At 49.3% G+C, this 24,587-nt stretch overlaps 1 protein-coding gene across 2 annotated transcripts in view; it reads left to right on the plus strand.

The window, feature by feature from the left end:
- ZNRF1 (zinc and ring finger 1) overlaps nucleotides 1-22,849 on the plus strand; it is a gene marked incomplete at both ends in the record, with an annotated part of 87,463 nt that extends 64,614 nt beyond the window's left edge. Inside the window, 3 exons of one of the 2 annotated variants that reach the window (XM_084256645.1) lie at nucleotides 12,678-12,773; nucleotides 21,213-21,318; nucleotides 22,792-22,849. In XM_084256645.1, the coding sequence (XP_084112771.1) occupies nucleotides 12,678-12,773; nucleotides 21,213-21,318; nucleotides 22,792-22,849 (260 nt within the window). The remainder of the gene's footprint in view (nucleotides 1-12,677; nucleotides 12,774-21,212; nucleotides 21,319-22,791) is intronic. The other variant, XM_084256646.1, reaches the window with a different exon arrangement.
- Between the last annotated feature and the right edge of the window lie 1,738 nt (nucleotides 22,850-24,587).

Here is a 24,587-nt window from a genome sequence, read left to right on the forward strand (position 1 = left end):
ATGGTTCTGGAAGTGCTTGCATAACTGGAAATAGTGCTGGGGCTATTTTTAGAGAGTGGGGTCTGATGCACCATTCAGCTGGTGATAGATGTCCACCTTTGTGATCCAGTCACACTGATAGATACTCTTTCAGTTCTTCGAATGGACAATCTCTCCATCACCCCAAGGCCTTTGCACGTGCTGTCCCCACTACTTGGAACCCTCTGCTCTGCTTTCTTCCCTTCTGTTCTTCCCTTCCCTTCTGCTCTGTTTCTTCCCTGTCTGTCTTGGCTCACTCTATAGTGTCCACTTGGTCTTCCCTCACAGGAAGTCTTTCCTGATATCACTGCTACCTCAGCCCCCTGGCCCCAAAACTTAGTGAAGATTCTACTCTCAGTTCCATTTGGCACCCTGTCCTGTCCTTTCCTTACCATAAGGTGATTATGAGGTGGCGCACTTATCTTGTGTGCCTGTGTGTTAACTTCGTGAAGAAGCTCTTTCTGCCTTGTATGCGGATCAGTTTCTTGGCACTGAGTAACCATCAGTAAATTGGAGAAAATAGATTCAGCCTTCTGGGTCCACCCACTAGAGACATTGATGTATGCACAAAATTGATCATTAATACACTGTGGGGTCTGAGGGAGCGCTGCAGTGGATGGGACTCTGTGAGCCCCTCCACCTTTACTGCTGAGATGCAGGGATTGTGTTGATCCGGTTTGAAGCCCAGATGCTGCCATTCAGCTTACCCTTCCTGTGTGCAAACAGCAAGATCACATTTCTGTGTCTTTATAAATGTGAAGCATCCTTGTTCAGTTCCCTGCTTCTCTCCGCCGCCCCCCCGTCCAACCCAGTTATCCAGTTGGGTGAAAGAAAACATGTAAAAAAAGTTTAGACCCTGCTTTTTTTTTTGCAAGCAAATGATTATTTGCTGGCTTTTATTAGTAGTGAACTTTTTTCCCTTTCCTTTTTTCCTTTTTAAACCTCCTTGATCTAACATTGCATTAACACTGTTACTCAGTTCGTGGCACACTCATTGGTCTGCACAAAGCTGTCCTTGGTTTTACTCGTTCATACATTGATTTATTCTCTTTGCTGCCTCTTCTCATCCTGCTCCCCTCCATAGTCAAACATCTGAATGTGCTTGGAGTGTGCGCTCTTATTAGTGTGTTATGAATTTTGTTTTGTGTGCATATATGGTTTTTGTTTTGTTTTTGGATTTGAATTTTAGTTAATTGTGTGCACATGTTCTTAAGTCAGTGGCTTGGTGCTATATAGATCCTTCTGTTTTTCTTTTTATTTGACACTGTTTTCAGATCTGATTTAGGCTCTGTATTCACTCCCTGGCTGGTGCCTACGTGTACGCCTTCATCCTGGACCTGCTGTGGTGTCCATTCCTGCAGGGATTAGCTGCTGCTGCTCGCTGCTGCCCACCTCAAACCTGCGCTGGCTTCCCATTGACCTGAGTGAGGATTTCCCCAGGGGCTCCCAAGAGTGCTGGATCATAGACCAGTGAATTCTGTAGGATCATTTCTTCTGAGGACTCAAAAAAGATCATTGTGTCCCGTTTCTTTCCTTATTTCCTCCTAAGTGCTAGAAGGCTGGTTGTCAGACTTACTTAGTCCTGCTCTGGAATCTTACAGTGATGCCATGATACCAACAGAGATAAAGGTTGGGTTTTATTCTCTTGTGAGTCTGAAGTTTTAGTTTCTTAACTTAGACTGGTTCAGGCTCACACCGCTCCTACTGTGTTTTCATATGCAATGGGTCATGGCTGCCGAGGGCTGTCCTGATGCGCTGTTGTCCACAGCTGTTCCCAGACCCTCTGCGTGGAGGCAGTCAGGTGCAGAAGGAGGCGGCCATGCTGTGGAATCTGTGGAATCGGGCTGACATAGCCACCTTTGGTTTCTCCACATGCATGCCACCTCATCCGTGCGTTGGGGTCACAAGTGTAGAGGACCCCTGCGCAAGCACCTAGTCCAGAATCTGCTCTGGGGCCACTCCACCTGCCCCTTCTTAGCTCCTTGTTTATGAAACATGAAACACCCAGCATGAATGTCGAGAGGGAAAGTGCAGTGCTTTACGAGGTGGTATCTCAAGGATGCTGAACTGTATTACAATTTTTGGTTATCACGTGGTGAAATATTTATGGATGGACTTATGTCTGGAACTTGCTTAAATAATTCAGGTGCAGTGGGCAGTGAATGGAGGTAGACCAGTGAATTTTTTTGTCAGCCATGTGATTTTTTTGTCAGCCTCTAGCCTGAGACTGAATTATAGCAAGTCAACAAGCTGAAAACCCAGATTGTCCCGGGAAGCCAGCAAGTAGACACCCAGGGAAAAATGAGACAGAATTTACCCTGAGTTGATCAGGGTTGAAGCTGGTTGATGAGTACCTGGGAGATCATTATAATCTATTTTTTTCTTTGTCTGAAAATTTCCATGATAAAAAGGTGTTTTAAAAGAAAATTTATCTGTCAGATTGCTGAAGCATTCTGAAGTCCCTGCTGTCTAGGAAACGACTCTTGGGTCCCGGGGTTAGGAAGTCCAGTCATCCAGTGCTGCCCATCCACCGCCCTGACTGCTTCAGGTGGGGAGTAAGCAGGAGGTGTGGGTCAAGGCCAAGTCTGTTCTTGATTGGTAGGTGGAAGGAGAAACTGGAGGCTGTTCTAGCTCTACAGAATTTGCTTTAGCATAGAGGCAGAGGCTGACCTTTTCCCTGACTCCAGTGCTTGCAAGGCTGCCGTAGTGGCAGATCCCTTCACACTCGCTGCACAACACAGTGCTGGTGGCAGGGCCACTGCAGTGTATGCATGTACACGTGTGATTGTTATCCGCCCCCCCATCAGAACTGCAAGTAGGGCCGGAAGCAGCATGACCACAGTGGGTTTAAACTGACATTCTGTCTCACAGAAACTTCTCCATCTTACTTAAACCTTCACTGTGGTATGGCAGTTGCTGGTAGACAGTAACCACTGCCGGGAATAGACTTAAATGACAGTCAGCCACCCCCTTAATTTGTTCTCTTCCTGGTTTTAGAGCAGGGCCTTTTTCATATAATCCCACCTAGTGTGACACTCATTCACCCAGCAGATACTTTCAAGAGCCTATCTTAGGTAGGGTTCTGGTGGCATACCGCTAAAGAAGCAAATTGCCTTCAAGGAGCTTATTGTATGTAATGAGGGTGCAGTGATGGGGGACGCTAAGAAGAAAATACAGCATATGGGGTGGAGCCCAAGAATTGTGACTGTTTTTGGTGGATTGTCTAAGGAGATGAGAGTCAGGCATTATGGGGGGACTAAAAAACAAGAGCAGCAATGTGTATGTGTGCCGGGGGGAGGCAGATAGAGGGGGAAAGTCAGCTTTCTCAAATATTGCTGATTGTTTGAGGATTGATTTTTGGGTACCACCCTGTGGAGGTCATTGGTAGCCTTGGTGTGGGCATTTTTTGGACACTGGAACAGTGCAAGAGGGACTGGAATGGGTTGAAGTAAAGTCACTGCAGACAATTCTTTGCAGGTTCTTTTCATTGTAAATGGGACAGTTGCTGAAAGTAAGAGGGGATCCAAAGAGTATTGTGTGGTGTGGGGACTAGTTTACATTTGCTGGCTCAGCAGAGAGGGAAAATGTGTTTAATGGATCTCATAAATGGCCCACTCGAATGCTTTAGCAAATATTAAATGACCCTGAACATGATGTAAAGCCCCGAAGGACCTGGTTTAGTTCTTTTTCCCTTGGAGTTCCCTCTTCTCTGTACTAGAAGTAAATCACAAGTCTCTGGGCTATTCTCAAAATAATGTGTTATAGCAAGATTTAATCTTTTATCTATTGTCTTCCTCTTATTATCCAAATGGTTCTGAACTTTAGGGTTATAAACCCCAATCCTTTTGACAGTCGAAATCTATGGATATGTTCTATAGAAAAAAATACACCTGCTACAGAACTGGGCATGCTCTTTTAGGAGGCTGGTGGAGCCACTGACATCCATCCCTGTCCAGAAGCTACATGTCAGATGCGTTTACTAGATAATCAGCCACTTCAGGCTATAAAAAGGGTGAAAAGAATGAGACCCCTGTGGCCTTGTCTTCTCTCTTCTTCTCTAATAGATCATTAGCTCTTTGATGATAGAAATTATAGTTAATGCTTTGCCTTGTTTCCTTACCACTCGATAACTAAAATAAAAAAGAATGGACAGACAGACTGACTCACTCCGTTGCTCATCCTACTTGAGGTGGCAGATAGCTGTACAGATTTTCACTGGTGCCCCAGGGAGAATGCCGTGCTTCAGTAATTTTTAGTAGAGCCAGGGAACCCTAGCTGCTTCCCCCTTTTAAAATTTGGTCCTTTAGGAGAAAAACCATGTCTGATAACATTTTGTGTTCATTTCCTATCACTACAGTGACACATTATTAAAAGTTTGACAACACAGATTTGTTCTCTAACATCTTCAGATGAAAAGTCTGAAATAGCCTGGGCCAAAATCAAGGTGGCAGCAGGATGTTAGCTTCTAGAGAAGAATCCATTCCCTTGCCTTTCCCAGCATCGAGAGGTCACCCACTTCCCACTTTCTCTGTCTTCAAAGACAGCAGCATAACATCTACAAATCTCTCTCTCTGAAATTTACTTCCTTGACTCTCCTGCCACCCTCTCTCCTTCATTCAGCATATTTCCAGTATCCATTCCTGCTGTGTGTGTCAGTAGGCCCTTGCTTTTCATAGCTGCATGGCATCCATTGTCTTCATGACCATGCCACAGTTTATCCATTCTCTGGATAGACAGTTGGGTTGTTCCTAGTCTTTGCTTGGTATGAATAAATGTTCTGGTGTAGGCCAGGAGGTGAGAGGATTCACCAGAGACAGAGCAGGGAGCAGAACAGGCAGACTGACTGAAATACACTGCTGAGGGAAGCAGTGGGCGACACAGGAGAGGTCTGCTGCGCCATGTGGGTCAGCTCCTTGGCTGGGCTCAAACTCGTGACTGCCGATGGCTTCACAGTGCTGAGACTTAACCCCTTATGCCACCAGTGAGATCCCTGCTACGAATGTTCTTATAAACATCTATTTGTAGAATTATGTTTTCATTTCTTTAAAGTAAATATTTAGAAGAGGGATTGCTTAGGTCAGGCTAGGTGTATATTTGGTTTTATGAGAAACTATCATACCTTTTCCCAAAGTGGCTGTATCCTTTTATAATCCTTCCAACAATATATGCGTGTTCCGCTTGCTCTCTGTCCTGGCATTTGATGTTGTCAGTCTGAAAATTTGAAAAAAGAAAAAATTCCTATGTTACCCCTTGATCTTTACCTTCCATTTGTAATAAATCCCATTTAATAAAACTCATCTAGTCAGGTGTCATTTGGCAGACTTAGGCATCACAGGAGTAGATGTGAGAAAGATCAGACTGGAAAGGAGGGAATGAACAACAGGGAGGGAAGCTGGGAGGTTGGGGTGGTGTCCCCTGCTCAGAGGAATCCACATCAGCCCCTCTCCCAGGACAGGCGGTCCTGCACTCCTGCACTCACAGCTCTGGCGTGACTTCCTTTACCCAGGTTGCTTCTTTTGATTCTTCTCCCTTTAGGTGATCCCAGAGACAGGCAGAACTGGGGCAGACGTTAAAATAGCGCATCAGCATCAGAGGGAGGCTGGGGAGGGAACTGGGGCAACGTGCAGAGCACATGTCCTGCCTGAGAAATCAGGTCTTAAAGGAGAAGCTTGCAGTTTTGGAAAATGAGGAAAACCTTAACTTGGACTTCAAGATAAATGTGCCAGATGATTGGAAGAGTTGTTACAAATTGCCAGATGTCTGCCCTTGGTGGCCCTAATGGACAAATGGGAGGACCTGGGTGAAGTGTGCGGGGCCCAGTTTACCTACCCAAGGAAGATGTTTCATGCACATGTACGAGGTCTTGGGGTCACCGGTTCATCTACCAGTGGACTTACCCCAACACTTTACACTTGGAGAGTTTCCCTTTGACACCCACAGTAATGGGTTAAGGCCCTGTGCCCCAGGTGTCGAGTGCAGGCTTGTCTTTTCTGGGAGCTCAGGTCCAGCTGAGGATTCCCCCACTTATGCAAGATGCTGGTTTGAAAGACAGGAAGCAGCTGGGCTCCTCTGGCTGCATAACCTTGAGCTGATCTGATGACAAGAGAAAGAAAGGAAATGAAGTCTCCATTAGAAGTTCAGCTGCTCTTGAATGGGTGGGGAGCTCCTATGGCAGCATTTGCTTGATTAAGGCTGCTCAGCAGAGTCAGGCGTTTGTAGACAAATCACCCCCCCACCCCCGTGCGGTCATTCCTTCCTTCCTCATTTTGAAACGGTGGCCGAAAAGTACTAGGAATTGGGCAAGTTCCCTGCCTCTGCCACAGTGTGGTGGGAGCAGATGATGGCTTAAGGGAACTAAAGGCAGCACTGGCTGGCATCCTGAGTTAGCCTGTGCCTCCCTTTACTCTATCAGTGGCAAATATTAAAGACACAACACTTGCAGGACACTGCCTCAAAAGGAATTTAGGTGGGTGGCGAGGTAACTAGCATGCTTGCTATCTGCTCCTCTCCCCCATCCCCGCTTCCAGGATCTGGCAGGCAGTCTGGTCTCAGAGGCAGTGGTGTTGAGGGGTGAGGCTGAAAACTCCACCTGTAGCTTTCTCGTGAAGGAAAAGAAAGCCCTCCCCTCTCTCTCTTTTTTAAAGATTTATTTATTTATGCATACAAGAGCTGGGGCACAGGCCAGAGATGCTGGGGTGGGGGGCCGAGAGGATTCACTAGAGACAGAATGGGGAACAGAACAGGAAGACTAACTGAAATACACTGCTGAGGGGAGCAGTGGGTGAGACAGGAGTGGTCTGCTTCCCCATGTGGGTAGCTCCCTGGAGGGCCAGGCCAGGGATGGAACTCATGCTGCAGAGACTTCAGATTGCTTCATAGTGCGGTGCTTAACCCCTTGTGCCACAGGGAGGCCCAAGAAAGCCTCTCTTATCCACATTTCCTGGGTGTGGATGAGGGTCTCATGAAATTTGACAGAATTATGCCTGTGAGTGACTTTACAGGCCAGAGTTGGTTTTAACATGGTTTCAACTTTTTTCCAAAGTATGATAAAAATCTCCTGGGTATTTTAACCTTCAGATAGCCCACAGAGATGGCTGTGTTTGTCATTCCATAGGGCTGTTGGTGCTGAATCGTGACTAGACAGTTACAAGAAAAGATTGGGGCAGTAAATGGCTAGATCCATCTTGATCATCAGATGACCTTTCAGGAAAGAAAAGTGGGGTTGTTAATTTTTTTCCCCTATCTTTCTCCATGTTTTCCCTGTTCCTCTTTCCTTTTGCCCTTTATTTCCCATTTAAAAGATAATTTGCTAACTGGACATCTTATAACCAGTGTTACAGGCTCAGTATCAAGTAGAAAGCAGAACCTTGTCCTTCCATATTTACAGAATACCCAGAAAAAAAAAAAAAAAAAGGTCGTTTGAGTTGATGGCACCTCCAGAGAAATTGCTGGGGTTAACATGGAAGATTGGAAGTTAGTATCCAGTACTTCCCATGTGTCTGTAGTATTTTATGTTCCTTTTGTCATGTAATTCCTTGGTTCAGCTGCGCCAGCAAGGTCCATGCTGGCTCGTGAGACCTGGGTGCTGTGTGCCGGCTCTGCTCTCTCTGGCTGTGTTACCCGGGGCAAATCGCTTACCTTGATGGATTTTGCAAAATAGAGTTAGCCTCATATTATGGTAACTTTACCTTAGCAGCCCATAGTAAGAACTCAGATGCGAGCTATTATCTGTCATCATGTGCAAGAGCAGGTCTGTCCTGTAGAGGCTAAGCAGGGACCGTTTCCACACTGGCTGTATGGAAAGGGCCAGATCCACAGAAAGCGGAGATGCGAGCAACAGGAACGGCCACTCCCCAGCACACTTTGCTCAGCCTGTGACCTATGTGCCCTTCTTGCAGGTTCATCAAGGTCACTCCCCATCCCATCCCCACCCCCTCCACTCCTTCTTCGTGCTCCTGTTCCTTCCCCCATTGGGCTTGATGAAGATACCGCCCTACATTTGATTAGCTTATTTTTAAGCCTGCTTTTGTGTTTCTTATATTTGATTCTTGTAGGACTGACTGAGGTCAATTTCTCTATTTTCCAGATGGGGCAACTTAGATCCAGGGAGGGCAGATTACTTATCAGGTTCTTGGGGCTGGAAAATCCAGGTTATCTTGGCATAGAAGGGACCCTGAGTTATTTCCTGAGCCTTACTCTCTGCCCCCCAGATCCAGAGGTAGGTGATGGAAGTGGTCCTGTGCTAGAATGTCATTCTCTTCCTACTGTGGGGCGCTACCTCTCCAGAGCTGGTATTGCCCAGCCCACCTCTTCACATCCTGTTGCGTGGTGGTTTTCCCACCAGACAGGCAGTGAAACTCCATTCTGACACTACCTACCTGGAGGTAGCATCGGATTCTATAATTAAGGGCTCAGTCCCACAAAACTGGCCCCACTTCAGACACCAGCCACAAGTCTAGATGTCGCCTGTGCTTCTGACTGACTGGCTACTAATGGAAGTTCCCACAACCCCCTCGTCCACATCAGTTAATTTGCTGGAACAGCTCACAGAATGCAGAGAAATGTGGCTTACTAGATTACCTGTTTATTTTATTTTATTTTTTTTAATAGAGGCATGCTTTATTTATTTGTTTGCTGGTTTGTTTGTTTGTTTGGTTTATACATGCACTGGGTACAGTCAGAAGCACGGGAGGGTGAGAGAATTCACCAGAGCCAGAGCAGGGAGCAGAGCAGGCAGAAGGACCGAAGTACACTGCTGAGGGGAGCAGTGGGCGGCAGGAGAGGTCTGCGCGCCATGTGGGACCCTCCTCTGGTGGCCGGGGAGCAGCCGGGGATCGAACCGGCGCCGCAGAGGCCGCGGGCAGCTTCGCAACCCAGCGCTCAACCGCTGCGCCACCAGGGAGGCCAAGATTACCTGTTTATTATAAAAGGCTATGACTCAGGAACAGCTGATGGAGGAGATACATAGGGCAAGAGAGAGGGGACGAGCACGCGTGCTTTTGGAGAATGAACGCACTTGCTCTCTGGACGCACCACCAGCCAGCACTTGCACATGTCGGTATCTGGGAAGCTCTCTGAACCCCGTTCTTTTGGGTATTTATGGAGGCTTCCTTACACAGACACTATTGATTAAATCATTGAGCCCAGTCTCCAGCCCCCTCCCCTCCCTTCATGTCCCCAGAGGTGGGGGGTGGGACTCAAACTTCTAACCCTCTAATCAGTCATGTGGTTGGTTGCCCTGGCAACCAGCCCCCATCCTCAGTTTACCTAGGGACTTTCCAAAAGTCACCTCCTTCACATAAATTTGTGTGGTTGAAAGGACTTATTTTAAATAACAAGACACGCCTTTCACTTTTACCACTCTGCTGAAACTATTTTAGGAACAGATGACAAAAGACCAAATATAACAAAAGATGCTCCCATCCTCTTATCTCTTAGGAAATTCCAAGGATTTTAGGGGCTCTGTGCCAGAAATCCATGAAGACTAATATATTTCTTGTTATAAATCACAATATCACACCTGTGGCCAACTCTTTTTTTTTCCCCCCTAAGAGAAAGGGCTTTAGATTGGGGGTTCAGACATCTAATTCTAGAATCAGCTCCCAACCCTCAGTTAGACCTGGTGGCTTCACCCAGACTCTTTTTTTTTTTTTTTTTTTCAGATTTATTTATTTATTTATACAAGCACTGGGTACAGTCAGAAGCATGGGAGGGTGAGAGAATTCACCAGAGCCAGAGCAGGGAGCAGAGCAGGCAGACTGACGAAGTACACTGCTGAGGGGAGCAGCGGGTGGCAGGAGAGGGCTGCGCGCCATGTGGGACCCTCCTCCCAGACTCTTGATACAATGAAGAGACTGGTCTAAACCTGTAAGTCTCAATTTGTTTTTCCTATTTTCTAGGACATAATAAATTCTCTTGTAACTCTCATTGGGTGGCCTGCTTCCCATCACCTTCCTGGTAACTCAACCCCTTTTCTTGCTCACCAGGAATCCCATTGGAATGTGGGGGATTGAATGATGCTACTGTAGCATAACCATGAGTCTGTTCTAAGTTATCAGAAAAGTGAGTAATATGCAAGCTGTAAGACTTCTGTTTAGTAACAAGTCACTTTAACTGCTCCCAGTAACTGTCAGGCCAGTGTTGGAGAGCCTGGCCAGAACCCATCCACGCACCCTGCCTGTGGACAGAGTGCTAGCACAGCGAGTGTAGAGTAGAAATATCCTGGAGTCATTTACTTATACTTTTTAAAGATTTATTTATTTATTTATACAAGCACTGGGTACAGTCAGAAGTGCAGGAGGGTGACAGAATTCACCAGAGCCAGAGCGGAGAGCAGAACAGTCAGACTGACGAAGAAATACACTGCTGAGGGGAGCAGCGGGCGGCAGCAGAGGTCTGCGTGCCATGTGGGACCCTCACCCGGAGGCTGGGGATTGAACCGGCTCTGCAGAGGCTGCGAGCAGCTTCGCAGCCCAGCGCTTAACTGCTGTGCCACCGGGGAGGCCCTGGAGTCATTTAAACTGTGGCACAGCCTTGGTCTTTTGCCACCCAATGAGAGTTACAAGGGAATTTATTATGTCCTAGAAAAAAGGAAAAACGAATTGAGACTTAGAGGTTTAGACCAGTCTCTTCATTGTATAGAGTCTGGGTGAGGCCACTAGGTCAAACAACAGGGCTGGGAGATGAATCTCTGAAGAAAATGAGAAATTTCCCAGTAACTGTGCATTGTGTAGAATGTTATTTAATCAAAATACTGGTTTATTTGCTGGGTACAGGCATGTAGGCCGACCCAAGGGTGCAGAAAGAATTAGGTTCGATGTGAAGACATCCTCCTCCTGTAAGACTGAAGTCCATTCCTCACCTGTGCTGTGACAGGTGCCTACACTGGGTTAGCAAAGAAGCCACCTGGCAAAACCCAGCCCTTTCTCAGCTTGGCCAGAGTTCTTGAATGAATATGTTTGAGGAAAGGGGTCTGAAGACATGGGGACTGTGGTCCAAGGTCCACTTTGTCAGTGGTTCCCCTTGCCTTGAAATTTCTGCTGGCCTTGGAGTCAGCATCGTCACTGAGAAGAGGAGAGTTGGTGAAGACTTTTAAGTTAAGGTCTTGTGCCCCATTTGGAAATGTGGGCGCTCACTTGCTTCCTGTCTGCACCACCAGCTGCCCCAGAGAAGGGTTTACTTACAGAATGAGCAAAGTCGAGCAAGAACTCTGGTGAAGGTGTGAATGAGCAGCTCTGTCCTGGAGCAGCTAACAGTCAACATTTACCGCTTTATCTGTTTCATAATAATTGTTGCTTGTAGATATCATCAGCATCCAGTGCAATGGTGCATGGAATATTTGCACTAAAAACTAACGCAAGAGTCAGATCTTCACGGCAGTATTTACGTGTGCTGTATTTGACCTCGGAAATCCAGACTAGGTAGATAGGAATTAGTCACAAAAGGGAGAAGCTGTGATATGTAAAATTTCATGTGGACAAATAACTACTTAAGGTCATTGGATCTTTTTGGTAGAATTTATATGGAAGAGTTGATCTATTTGAAAATAATTTCAGTAAAAGTAAAATGGGGTGAGGGATTGGGAATAGTTTGCTGTGTTTTTCTTTTCGTTTCTTTTTTTTAAGATTTATTTATTTATGCATTCAAGAACTGGGGTGTAGGCCAGAGGTGCAGGGGGTGAGAGGATTCACCAGAGACAGAGTGGGGAACAGAACAGGCAGACTGTCTGAAATACACTGGTGAAGGGACCAGCGGGTGAGAGGAGAGGCCTGCTGTGCCGTGTGGGTAGCGCCCTGATCAGGCTGGGATTGAACTCGTGCTGCAGAGGCTGCGGATAGCTTCACAGTGCTGTGCTTAACCCCTTGCGCCACAAGGGAGGCCCCTGCTGTGTTTTTCTATTAAAAATAGTTTATGAAAAAATAGACCAAGTGACTAGTTTTGCTTAGTGGAGTTCCACTCAGAAAACTCCCAGCCGCAATCTCCAATACTTACATAATTCCATTGAAACTCCTGGTGTGTGTAAGCCATACAAACCTCCTTGGGAATAAAACGGTGAGGTCATAGCACCCTGAATTCTACTGGCCTGTGAAACAGCTGCTACTCAGGGTGGCATATGGCCCAGGCACGCGTGGCATTTGGGAGTGCTCTGGAAGTCCAGCCAGAGCTCACGCACCCTCAGAGGACAGCTGCTTCCCCACAGGGAGGCAGAGGTGCTGGAGGTGCCTGTGACCAGAGATTCCTCCCGCGGTGATCTACCCGGGTAGTATGAGAGCTGGGAGGTGGAAGGTATTAAACACCTCATTCTTCAGATTAACAGTTCCTTTGCCTTGTTATGGTGCCTCCCTGCCCCCTGCGGCCCTCGAGATTCCTCTGGGAAAGGGTTAGAGAGGAAAAAACCTCAGATCAGCTGTCCCTGACTTCTGATAAACTTTAATGAGGCGGAGACCAGGGGTGCATCCATGGGAAACGGGATTTGGAGGATGTAATAAAAAGAGCAACATTTCACATGACTTCATGAAAAAGAAATCTGTGGGGTATCTCGGTTGTCATTCTCCACCTTGACTTTGACCCCTCATCGCCATGCTCAGTTGAGTGTCTGCTTATATTATGCTTATGCGTGGCTTAGAGAAAACATTTCACCGTGTTTCCCTTTGTTTCAGGTTTCAAGTGCCCCATTTGCTCCAAGTCTGTGGCTTCCGATGAGATGGAAATGCACTTTATAATGTGTCTGAGCAAACCTCGCCTCTCCTACAACGGTAAGGGCCTGGTGGGGAGAACCTCTGGCTGAGGGACTTCCCAGCCTAGTGTGACTCTGATAGCATTTGCACACACCTGGTGGCAGGAATGCTAAAGGGTGCTGAGGAACCTGAGGAAGCTGAGGAAGCCGTGCTGCATCCACCAGAGAGGAAGAGGAATGTGATGAGGAAGGAGGGATCTGGGGCCTGGGGTACCGGGAAGTCTCTTGAGTTGCTCAGTTAGTTCTGCAGTCCCTTAGTTCTTTTTCCCCTTAATACCCTGAACTCCCTCTCTTCTTCCTGCCCTATAATTCTTTGGCCTTCTAGTTGGGAGATACAGACGTGCCTTCACCCTTCACACACCTGAGAGCAGCAGAGGGCCCAGAGGAAGCACCCCCTCTCCGTGGGAGAATGGGGAGTCTGTGGCAGTGGCTTGCACTGACTTTCCAGGGCAGAATAAGTGCGACGCATGGATACCTTTTAGGGATTTAGAAAGCTGACCTGCCACCTACCCACTCCACCAAGGCCATGCTGCCACCTGCCATCGGTGCTGCCTCGCAGCTAAGTAGTAACTATAACAGGGAGCAGGATCTCAGGCCTGGGAATTCTGTGCAACCCAGGTCCCCCTAATATGGCACCTCTAAATGCAAGGAGTGTCAGCATCTGCCTGGTATGCTATGGGCAAGGATTAGGAGCCCAGCTGATCTGCCTGCCTATACCCTTTATAGGCTGTGTAATCTTTGGCAAGCTGCTCAGCTCAGAGTCTTCCAATCCATGAAATGAGGATATCAATATCTGGCTTATAGGATTATTGTCAGAAGAAAGTAAGGTATTGCATGTAAAACCCTTCAACACAGAACCTGGAACACTGTCAGTACTTAGGAAGTTACAGCTGCCGTTAACAGGAACAGTCTCCCCCCCCCCCCAAGATGTTTTTTCATCATTTTCCAGAGTGGACTGACTTCTCTTTAGTGCTGCGCACCACGTGCTGCTGTGTTTTCTGTTCTTATGTGCTTAGTCTGGTCTTCAAACCATATTCATCAGAGAACGTGTCTTCTCCGAGAACAGGCACTGGATCTGAGTGGGGTGCACCCCTACCCTGACGCTGGGCACCACCTAGGATTAAAGTCACAACAGTGCTTAGGAAGGACTTCTGTTGAGTCCTCAGAGTTGGGGGCTGGACTGGAGGTGAGCCTGGATTGCTTGGCCCCATCCTGACGATGAAAGTCTCCTGAGTGGACTCTCCTTGTAGACCTGTCCTGGGGCTCCTGCCCTCCCCACACCCAGATGCTCTCCTCCCTTCCACCCCCACAGCATTAGCCTGGGGAGGCCTGACCATTCCAGATTGTTCATGTGAAGTTAATCTGAAGAATCTGATCTACTAGCTTCTCTTAAAAACACATCCTACTATTCTTGTCTCTGGTTTACTTCCTTAGCCAAAAGATTCTGGATGCTGGCAGGTGGGGCAGCTCCCTGCCTGTCTTCACTGCTGCAGTCTGACTGGCTTTGCTGAGGGTGGAGGACAAGCTGCAGGGCGGGTCTCTGTCCCCAGCTTTTCCTTCTCCTTCACATGCTACCTGGTGTCCGGGAACACCCCCCTTTCCCCAGTGGACAGGCTCTGCTGTCTCTGAATCTGTTATCTTTTATGCTCCAGCCGTCCCATCAAACTGGCCAGTGTCCGTTCCTTCAAGGCTACTCCAGTCTCTTCTGTCCTGTTCCTCATCTCTGCCTGGGACCATGGAGGGAGAGGAGTCTTCTCTCCAGTCATGGCCTCAGAAACTGGATTCACTTGTCTCCCACATGTGTAGAGCCCTCATGAAGACCGCTTTTTGTCCCCGGGGCTGCTGGGGAGCATTCTCTGTGGACACTGTCTTGCTGTCCTAAGAACACAAAGCAGCCTCTTAGAGTGGGCTCTAAGCGTCATGGGGCAGAGCAGCTGTAGAGGGCAGAGTGCTCTCTTGGCCACTTGAGCAAGGAACCCACACACCCCGTGGGAAAATGGGGAAAGTCCAGGTCTGGCGAGGGAGAGCTGCCAGGATGCCTGCAAGCACCTCTCCCATGTTAGCCCTTCTGTGCCGGTGCTGCCTCTTTCCTGCATGCCCATTGGCAAGGGTCCTCCATGGAGAGCAGGCTGGCAGCCCAGCCTGAGCATGGGTCACCCACAGAACAGAAGCACACTCTGGGTGCTGCAAGGGGCCTTCATGGCCAGACTCCTCGTATTCAGTTTGTCTTTTCTAAAGACACTGAAACCTTCAGATGCAGGATGGTGCTTGTCACTTGGATTTGCATAGGGAGAGGAACTTTCCAGGGCTCAGCCTGATTGAGGGCTTGTCCCAGTAGAGATGAAGGGCAAGTCTTTCAGGATTGTGGGCCACAGTTCTAAGTCCAGCTCTGGGTGTTTTGGTTTTGCCAGTAACATGTTCTGCCCTTGATTTCTCAGCATCCTGACTTCCCCAGCTTCATTTTCTCTTTCCCTTAAGAATAAAAAGTGTGAGGGGACTTAAAGAATCTGTGAGGTAGAGCGCCCTTGGAATCTTTCTGGAAGAGGGGGCAAGATGAGACTATCTTCATGGGTAGAGAAAAGTGCTGTTTTCTTTTTTTTTTTTTAATCGTTTTATTTTATTTTATTTTATTTTTTTAAGATTTATTTTTTATACAAGCACTGGGTACAGTCAGAAGCGCGGGAGGGTGAGAGAATTCACCAGAGCCAGAGTGGGAAGCAGAACAGGCAGAGTGACGAAGTACACTGCTGAGGGGAGCAGCGGGCAGCAGAAGAGGTCTGTGTGCCATGTGGGACCCGCGCCTGGCGGCCGGGGATCGAACCGGCGCTACAGAGGCTGCGGGCAGCTTCGCAACCCAGTGCTCAACTGCTGTGCCACCGGGAAGGCCCCAAAAGTGCTGTTTTCTTATGAAGACTAACTTGAACTGGTCACTCCCCTGGAAATTGCTATGTGCGCACACACACACACACACACACACACACACACACACACACACACACACACACACTGTGGTTGCCGGCACCAATGAAGAAATTTTCAGAAAATTCATGGTGGTTATATAAGATGAAATTTAGTTAACCACCAAAGGGGAAAAAAGTAGAGACCTCCTAAATGAAGCAGATAGAAAGTAGTATTTTTCTTATTATGAGGTTGGCCTGAGCTGTGGGTTGGAAGACCTCCAGTAGCCGCCAGCCAGATTAAAAAAAAAAAAAATTTGGAAAAGGCAAGGCTAGTTTAACTGGTTTACCCAATGCTCAAGAGAAGGTGAAGACCACTGACTGGCTCTAGGGCAAGCAACGGGCTGGGAGGCGCTGGGGAAGGGACTAGGGCCCAGAGTGTGGGGTGCAGCATCTTCCTTCTCCATGGGTGGCTCCCAATCCAGGACTCCTAGAAAGTGAGGACATTTCGTAGCATAGGAAGGGACCCATTTTTGTGACTAAATGTGGTCAGCTTCAGCAGGTCTGTTAATTTCTCTCCCTTCCAACATCTGTTTGTGGTTCTGAAATTGGTGGAGCTCACATTTCAGAATATGCACCTAAATTTTGACCATCAGGTTGCTCAGCTAGTAGGATGAGCCTAGAGCTGGGGCCCTGCTTTGCGCTGAACAGATGAGGGGGGTGGGCATAACAGATGACCAGCTATTGATTGAACACTTGAAGGTCACTGGTTTCAGGACCAGATTGGATCCTTGGCCCTGGGAGAGTGTGGCATGGGGCGGGGTGGTTTGCCAGTGGTATTAAGGAAAGCCTGGTGGCTTTCAAAGCTGCTTCAGAGTATTCTCTCCCCATACCTTTCTCTCCCATGGGTTGCAGACCCATGTCCAGTCTTTTAGATCCTAACTGTCCTTCTTTCTTCTCTATCAGAGGTCCTTACCCCAATTTCAGGGCTCTTAAAATAGTAAATATCACACCAAGCTTCTCTAGAAGGGAGGGAACCTTGGCTCCCCTACAAGCAGGAATGAGGGCCAAGCCAGCAGACCTGTGTCAATGGTGCCTATTTGGCTTGAGTTTTCTGCTCTCAGAGACCCTGTGGGCTGGGCTGGAAGAGGAAGCAGGGTCCTGGTCAGGGAATTTGCCTAGCTCAATGGGACTCTGCCAGCAGCTGTAGTCAGGTGCTGTATTATGGGCTGGAGTCTAGCTGCAGAGGTGTCTGTCCCTGTGCCCTCCAACAGGAGGGAGCGTACAGCTCACCTAGAGCTCCTGTATCACCAGGAGCTCCCCATGTGAGTGAATGAGGAGTGGGAGGTGGGGAGCTTGCAGAAAATAGGAATCTGATGGTTAGAGGAGAGGGGCCTGAGTGGAGGATCTGCGGGGAGCTCCTGTAAATATGAAACCCTCTGGACCTGAGCTTTATTCCTTCACCCTCTGGGCTGTCATCTTTGCACCCAACTCACCAGAGCAATTAAATCACATTTGGGATATTGGGGTGGGGATGCCACTGCTGGCAAGGGAACGCGCTCTGCTCTTGCCTGGAGATTTCCCAAGGAGGGAGCTGGCATTGGTGGCACTGCCCTGCCTGTCCTTCAGGAGACAGGGCCAGCAGCTCTGCGCATGCTGAAGAGGCTGCAAGAACAAGCTCTTCAGCACCTAAACTGGAAATGAGGCCAGGGGGTGGAGCTTGTGTCTCTGCGTCATTTGCTAGGATTCTCCCTCTGGCTTCTACCTTCCTTCCCACCAGGGCCTTAACTGCCATCAGGCTGAAGGGGAAATATACTATGTAGTCCTGCTCAGCTGCTGGCTCTAAGCCGTCCCTCCCTGGGGGGCAACCAGCAGAAAATGTAGCTGTCGGCTGTCTGGGCCTCCCAGCCCCTCTATGCTGCCAGCAGCCCTGGGGGGTCCCTCGGAGAATGTGGAGCCAGCTTTTTCCATGGGGCAGCTAAACCCCCACAGTGGCTCATGGGGGCAGCAGTGCGGCCCCTGCATTCCTCTTTGTGCAGCTAGGTTCCTCATCCCCGTTTTGCCCCCCCATGCACACATTCACAAAAGGAGAGCTGAAGCTATCTGTGAGATGGGTGGTGTTTCCCATCCTCCAAGCAAAAGCCCTGTCACCTGACCTTTTATAAAAGGAGGCGAAGTGTCTGAGTGGAAGGAACTGGGGCTTGGGTGCCATGGCCCCTCAGCATCTGCGCGAGCTGATCCACAGACGCTCCTCCCCCAACCCCAGGATGTTTAGGATTCGGTTGAGCTGTAACTGTGAAGTTCCTGGCATTCCGCCAGCCCCAAAGAAGTGAGGGCTCTTTCTTTCCTCCTAGATGTCTTTTCTTTGACAAACAGCAGCTGTCAGAAGAGCTATCCTATATCCTAGGGAGGAGCAAATCCGCCATCACCTCCTTCTCCTGCCCTGCCACCGGCATCACACCTCCACTTTGGCACCAGAGAGCTGTGCCTGCCACTATAGCCTTCCCTGATCTGGTTGGAGACATTGGCACCATCTACCACTACTCCAGCCAGGCCAAACACACTCTTCGACCCCCCGTCAGGCAATGACACTGGCTTTGTACATGGTTGTCAGGAAGCTTGGGAGGGCCAGAGAGGCAGGAATAAAAAGGAGAAGAAAGGCAGTTTCATTCCTGTATTCTCAGCAGCCAGCACTGGTTAAACCCCCTTCCTCTGTGGACCTGGGCTGCCAAGGGGCACCTGAGTCAATCATCTTGTGCCAGGCACGGGTCCTCTCACAGCCGACAGCAGGTTCCCGTCAGAAAAGTGTGGGAGTCTTGGAGGAATCGCTTGATAGCCAAGCTTCAGCTTCAACAATTTCCCCTCTGCTGCTAGGCTCACCAGGACATCTGGGGGCTGCTGATTCCCAGAACCCCAGTGAACGACACCGGAAATTTTACTCAACCCACTCAGGCCTGTTGCCAGATTCGTGCTCCCGGACACTGTTGGGTGTGGGCACTGCTGGCTTCCCCGTGCTGTCAGCTTCCAAGTCCCTGAATGTCCTCCCCACCCCAGGAAGCTTCGGGTAGCCTTTTGCAGCCAGGGCTCTTGATCCCAGTGAAATGTGCACCTACTGTGTGCCAGCCTGGTGGTAATTTGCAGTTTAGCCCTTCCCACCAGAGCTGCAGACCCAGGCTGTGTGTGTGAATGTGCTTTGTAAAGTGTGTGGTGGTAACCAATTGTAAGAGAAGGCTACAGAAGAACCGCCCTGCCCCACCCTGTCCTCCCCCGGTGATACTCCCAGTGGTGATAAGCCCAGTGGGAAAAGAGGGGAGTGAGCCCAGTCGTCCTGAAGAAGCAAGCTGCTTCTCTTTCTGGCTACCCCTGCCTGCCATCTCCGGCCCCCTCAGCACCTCAGGGACCCTCCTGAGCTATAAGGTGGGCTGAGAGAGTGCAGCTGAGCAGAAGCTATTGGGGACCTAGAGAATTCTAACCTGCCCTTTGGACTCTCAGCTGAGTTAGAGGTCATAGGGAAACTGCAGGGTCACAGCCCTGACCTGGGTCTCATTTTATAGATGAGATGCTTGAAACAGACCATGGGGGCACATGCCCAAGTGACACTCTGCCTTCTCAAAGCTAAACTGTTGTTCCCACCATGCCACTTATTGGGGGTTTTCCTCTAATATTTCATTATGCAAAATGTCACACACACAGCAGAGTTGAGTTTTGCTGCGAACAAAGCAAATACCCACCGTGTCAGGTGTGCCCTGCTCTTGCTTTGTCATATCCCTGGCGGTCCACCTGGCCATTCCTATCCTTTGGGTACACTTCAGAGTAAAACGAAAACAACAGTATGTTTCTTCAGTGGGGGTTTGTTATAATGTAATGCATGTTTAAGCAATTCAAAAATGTATTTAAAAAATTTTCTCTTCTCATCTCCTCTCCTCAGTCATTACTAAAGTGTATCCATCCAGACTTTTTTTCTATGCTTGTATAGACATGTATATGTACAAACAAATATTTAAATATGCGTGGTATCTGGTTTTCAAAAAAAAATTGGGATTATACCTTTTTAGCTCATCTGCCACTGGCCACATTTGGAGTCTGAGGTTACACGATATTTGCAGACTGGCTGTGCGCCAGCTGCTTTTTCTGTTTGTGTTGCCCTTTCAGCCAGCCCTGGGTTAGGCAGTTCCTAGCAGACAGAGGAAAGCCCATAGGTTGTCCTGGTAGACAGGAGCCGACACTGGCAGTGCTCACAGCTCAGCACAGCACAGGGACTTCAGTTCTGATCACTTCTGTCTTAGGTTTTTCCCCTCAGGCTTACTGGTGCGAGGGCTTGGGGTTGCCCTAGCCTTCTAGGCCATGAAGAATCCTCATTTTATGGGCCTCAAATGTTTCCCTTCCCACCAATGTGATCAAAAGGTAGAGAAACAGCAGTGGGGGAGTGTGGCCAAGCAGAGGGTTCCAGGCCTGCACCCCAATCATGACCATCTCTCAGGCAAGAAGCCTAGGTATCATTGATGGTGTTCACAAGCAATTAAACTGTTTTCGTGCAAGGACTTGGTCGTGCTTGGAGCTCTCTTCTTATCTGTAACCTCACTTATCTGGTGAGTAAATGTTGTGACTCTGTGGTAAATGTTGTACTGGACATTAAAAATGTCCAAGGGCAGATCTCACGTTAAGTTATCTTCTCTCTCTCTCTCTCTCTCTCTCTCTCTCTCTCTCTCTCTCTCAATTAGCAATAATCGCGCCTCGGATAAACCTCATTGGCTACGATACTGCCACTGCGCAAAGCTTCTCTCTCTCTCTCACTCACACACACACACACACGAAAAGGAAAAAGGAACCCCTTTACCCACTGAACAATCACTACTCATTTCCCCAGCCCCTGACTGCTTTTTGTCTCTGAATTTATGTATTCTGGCCATTACATATAAATGGAATTACACAACAGGTGGCCTTTCGTATTTGCCTTCTTCCATTCAGCATATTTTCAAGGTTCACCTGCATTGTCGTTTGTATCAGTTCTTCATTCCTTTTCATGGCTGAGTAATATGCCATTGTATGGCCGCACTGCATTTTGTTTATCCTTTCATCAGCTTGGTGGACATTTGGGTTCTCTCTGTTGTTGGGCGATTAAGAATCACTACTGCTGTGGAAGTACATGGGCAAGTATTTGCTAGAGCATCTGTTTCTTTCTTTCATTCATTCCATTCATTCCTATTTTATTTTTCCAAGCCAGAAATCAGTGCTCTTGATCTATGTGTATGTTTAGGGGAAAATTCTATTCAGGGAAAATTTGCCTTATGCTGCCTCTACTCCAGGTCTGTCCCTCTCCATCACCCAGTTTTCATTCTCCATCACCCAGGCCACTTCTTTGGTGATTAATCCCATTTTGTCTTTGGATAATGAGTGTGTGGTGTACATCTTGGGCTGCTGTGTACATCTTGGGCTGCTGTGTCCCCCACGGAACCTAGCATAGTTGGGTGACCTGAGCTGTTCCCAGACCCATGCTTGCTGTGTGCATCCTGTTTGCCAGCAGCTGACCCTTTCCTGCTGTCCTCTGTCCCCCTCTGCAGATGATGTGCTGACTAAAGATGCGGGTGAGTGTGTGATCTGCCTGGAGGAGCTGCTTCAGGGGGACACGATAGCCAGGCTGCCCTGCCTGTGCATTTATCACAAAAGGTAAGAAAGACCACTGGGTATGCTCAGCCATATCCCAGATCCTTAAGTCTGGAAGAATCCATAGTCACTCTGTCTCTTTTGTTGTGGGACAACCCACCTCCTACCCCAGGGCTCTGACTGGGATTGAGTCAGAGACCAGCAAGCTTAGCACAGGCAGAGTCGAATTGCTGCAGGTTTTTCTCTAGTTCCAAGGCCTGAATGATAGGGGCCTTCAAGTAGCTCTATGGAGACCCATAGGTAAAAGCTCTCAGGATCCCACTTGGAAGGTTGATTCCCACCCCTAGGAACTGCAGTTCCTAGTGCATGGACACCCTCCCGGTGAGGGGGTGCAGAGGGGTAGGAGAGGCAGGTGGGATGGGCTTATGGCCCTGCTCTTGCCCTCTTTCCTCCCCCTACCCTCAAGGTCAGGAGGACAGAATAGCCACTACCTGTGCGGGCTGGCACTGAAAGCTGCTATAATTAGAAAGGCCAAGATTGTCCTCCCAGCCTGAGCCTCCTATTTCCAACTGGAAAGAAGACACCTCCTTATGGAGCCGGGAGGATCTCTGTTCTGCCTGTGGCTGCCACCTGCTCTCAGCTTCTGGGGCCCCAGAACTTCTTCCTGATACATGGGCTTTTCTAAAGCCTGGCTTGTGGGGTTACTGGCCACCCAGTTATTGTGGTGCCCGGTGAAAAGATGGGGAGGCTCAGGGCTGGCCTGAGGGAGGGGTGTTGGGCTGGGCTCAGTACTGAGGGCTCCAGGCCCAACCAGGAAAAGAGAATCTTTGACCCTGGAGGAGAATTATGCAAATTATCTGTCTGGTTCCCTTTCTTTGAAAATACCCAGTTGTTGATTTACAAAGTCAAAAACTTGTCTTGGGGCTGTGCATTCCCTCTGATTCAGTGGGTCCTTTCTGTAAACCTTAGAGACCAGGGTTTCCTGTCAGTCTCCCGCCCTGTCACCAAGCCTGAGGAGCCAGTCCTCCTTCTACCTCCTCTGGGAAGGAGTAGATAGTAGCTTGGCAGCTGACTGAGCAAGGTAGAGATTGGGGGTCTCTAAGAAGTTATCCACCAAGAAGGGAGTCTCCTGGCTGCTCCTTAGGCCTGAGAGGGCTCTTTCGGGACCCCAGCACTCAGAGCCAAGGCCAGCCTGCTTTGTGCCCCTGCCCCACTCTCCAAGCCCAGGGGGAGAGTTGACTGGCTGCCCTGTGTGGTCTGCCGCACTCTCACCTTCCCTCAAGTAGCAGTCGCCACCCTCCTGGACCCCCTGCAGCTCAGGCATTGGTTCCCTTCAAGGTCACACTCACCACTTCTGTAGCACCCAAATCCTCCTCACCTGTACTCAGCCAGGTCAGGGTGGCTGCCCTGGCTGAGCCAGGGGGTGAGCCTTGGTATTCCCCCTTATTTCTGCTTCAAAAAGCGCTCTTCTGCGGGGGTCCTCACAGGAGAGCCTGCTCAGCAGTAATGTGTTTCCCTTGCTACCTCCTGCTTCAGTTGCATAGACTCGTGGTTTGAAGTGAACAGATCTTGTCCAGAACACCCTGCGGACTGACCCTGCCGGGCTCGCTTGCTGACTCCTCTCAAAGGTGAGCCTGTGGTTGGGGGTACTCTGGGCTCTAGGTTTGGAGTCCAGTCACTCTGGTCCTGGAAGTGGGGGGGAGGGGGTGTGGCTGAGCTGCCCTACACTTGCACTAGCAGTGATGACATGTAAACTCACAGGTTTATGAAGAAGCTGCTCTGTAGAGTTAGATTAGTGGAGGAAAAACCGGTATATTACAGATGTCTAGGGCAGACGTCCCTGAACAAAGTTCAGAGGATCCCCTCGGAATATGCTGGGTGGAGAAACAAAAGAAGCTGGGTTTGCACCCCATGTCTGCCTAGTGCTTGCTGGGTACCTAGGGCAAGTCCTCACCTCTTGGGGTCTCTGCTTCTTTGAGGACAGGGGGATAATCTCACTCCCCGTACTGTATGGACATTGCACCCATTAAATGAGACAGTCTGGGACGGTGCCCGGTGCCCTGCAGTGCTTGTCAGTGATCCTTTCACTGCTGGTTCTTCCTACCAGCAGGCCACTACCCTCAGACCCGCTTCCAGATGAATCTGAGGCCTGCAGGCTAGACTCAGCCCCATCCACCCCACAGCACAGGTTCCCGATGGCACAGCAGGCTGGCCCAACCGACTGCCGTGCACCTCCCCCCAACCACCTGTTCCCCTACATCACCATCTGCTCTGACTTCTCCATGTCCTCCCCAGGGCACCTTGTTTTACTGCTGACCACCCCCTCCTGTGCCCCATCCTACCTGGCCCTTCTAAGTCCTGGGCCGGCAAACAGACAAAACCCCCAGAAAACCCAAAACCCTGACTCCACCTCATCTCATATCCAAAGGTTTGGGGGCCTCTCTTTCTCTTTTTTTGTTTTGTTTTCTCTCGTTCTTTGTTAGGTTTATTTTATTTATTCCAAGTAAACTCCCAGAACAGCTGATGATGTCAGACAAATCAGGGACATTTGCTCTTTTTACCTTCACCTCAAAAACTGAGGACCCGGGGAGAAGAAACAGCGAGGGTGAGAGAGAGGCAGAGGGCGCGCGCCCCGGCGCTGGAGTGCCAGTGCACATTGCCAGCATGCTGTGTGGCTTCGGGGTGCGCCCCAGACCGGAACCACAGACACCCCTCCTGGCCTGCGAGCCAGCTCGGCCCGATGGAGCACGACTTACGTGTTACGGTCCACGCAGGGACAGAGCCAGCCCCTGTTCCCGAGAGGAAGCATTGGACACGGGGGCAGCGCGGCCCCGGGGACACCAGTGGGAACTGGCAGCCCTTCCGCACTGACTCCAGAGAATGGTTCTCCCTTTCTCCCTGAGGACACCAAATTGAAGGAGAGCGAGTTTGAGAGAAGAAGGAATCAACCGCTGTCCTTCCCCTCACCCCTCATCCCAGGAGGGAAAGGGCCTTTTCTTTTTCACCTCTGAAAGGCATTGTGGGTCTGTCTCTAACGTGTTTACAAAAAAAAAAATATATATATAAAAAAAAAGTCTAGTGTCGACTGGTGTTTTCCCTCGTGATGTTTACAGATTGCTGTCTGCTGCCCAGCTAGAACCCACTCAGTGACAGACACGTGCCGAGCCCGGTTCTCGCCGCCGAGTTCCGATGGCCGGGAGCAGACACCCGCGGCCTCCTCGTGCCCGGCGCCCCATCGGCCCTCTCCGTCACCAACCGCCTGGCCTTGGTTTCTTTTTCCCATTTTCCTGACTTGGTTTTGCACTTTCCTCCACTTGGGACCCCGATATCTT

Source organism: Talpa europaea (genome assembly GCF_964194135.1).
Source record: "Talpa europaea genome assembly, chromosome: 16".
NCBI classification, from domain to species: domain Eukaryota; kingdom Metazoa; phylum Chordata; class Mammalia; order Eulipotyphla; family Talpidae; genus Talpa; species Talpa europaea.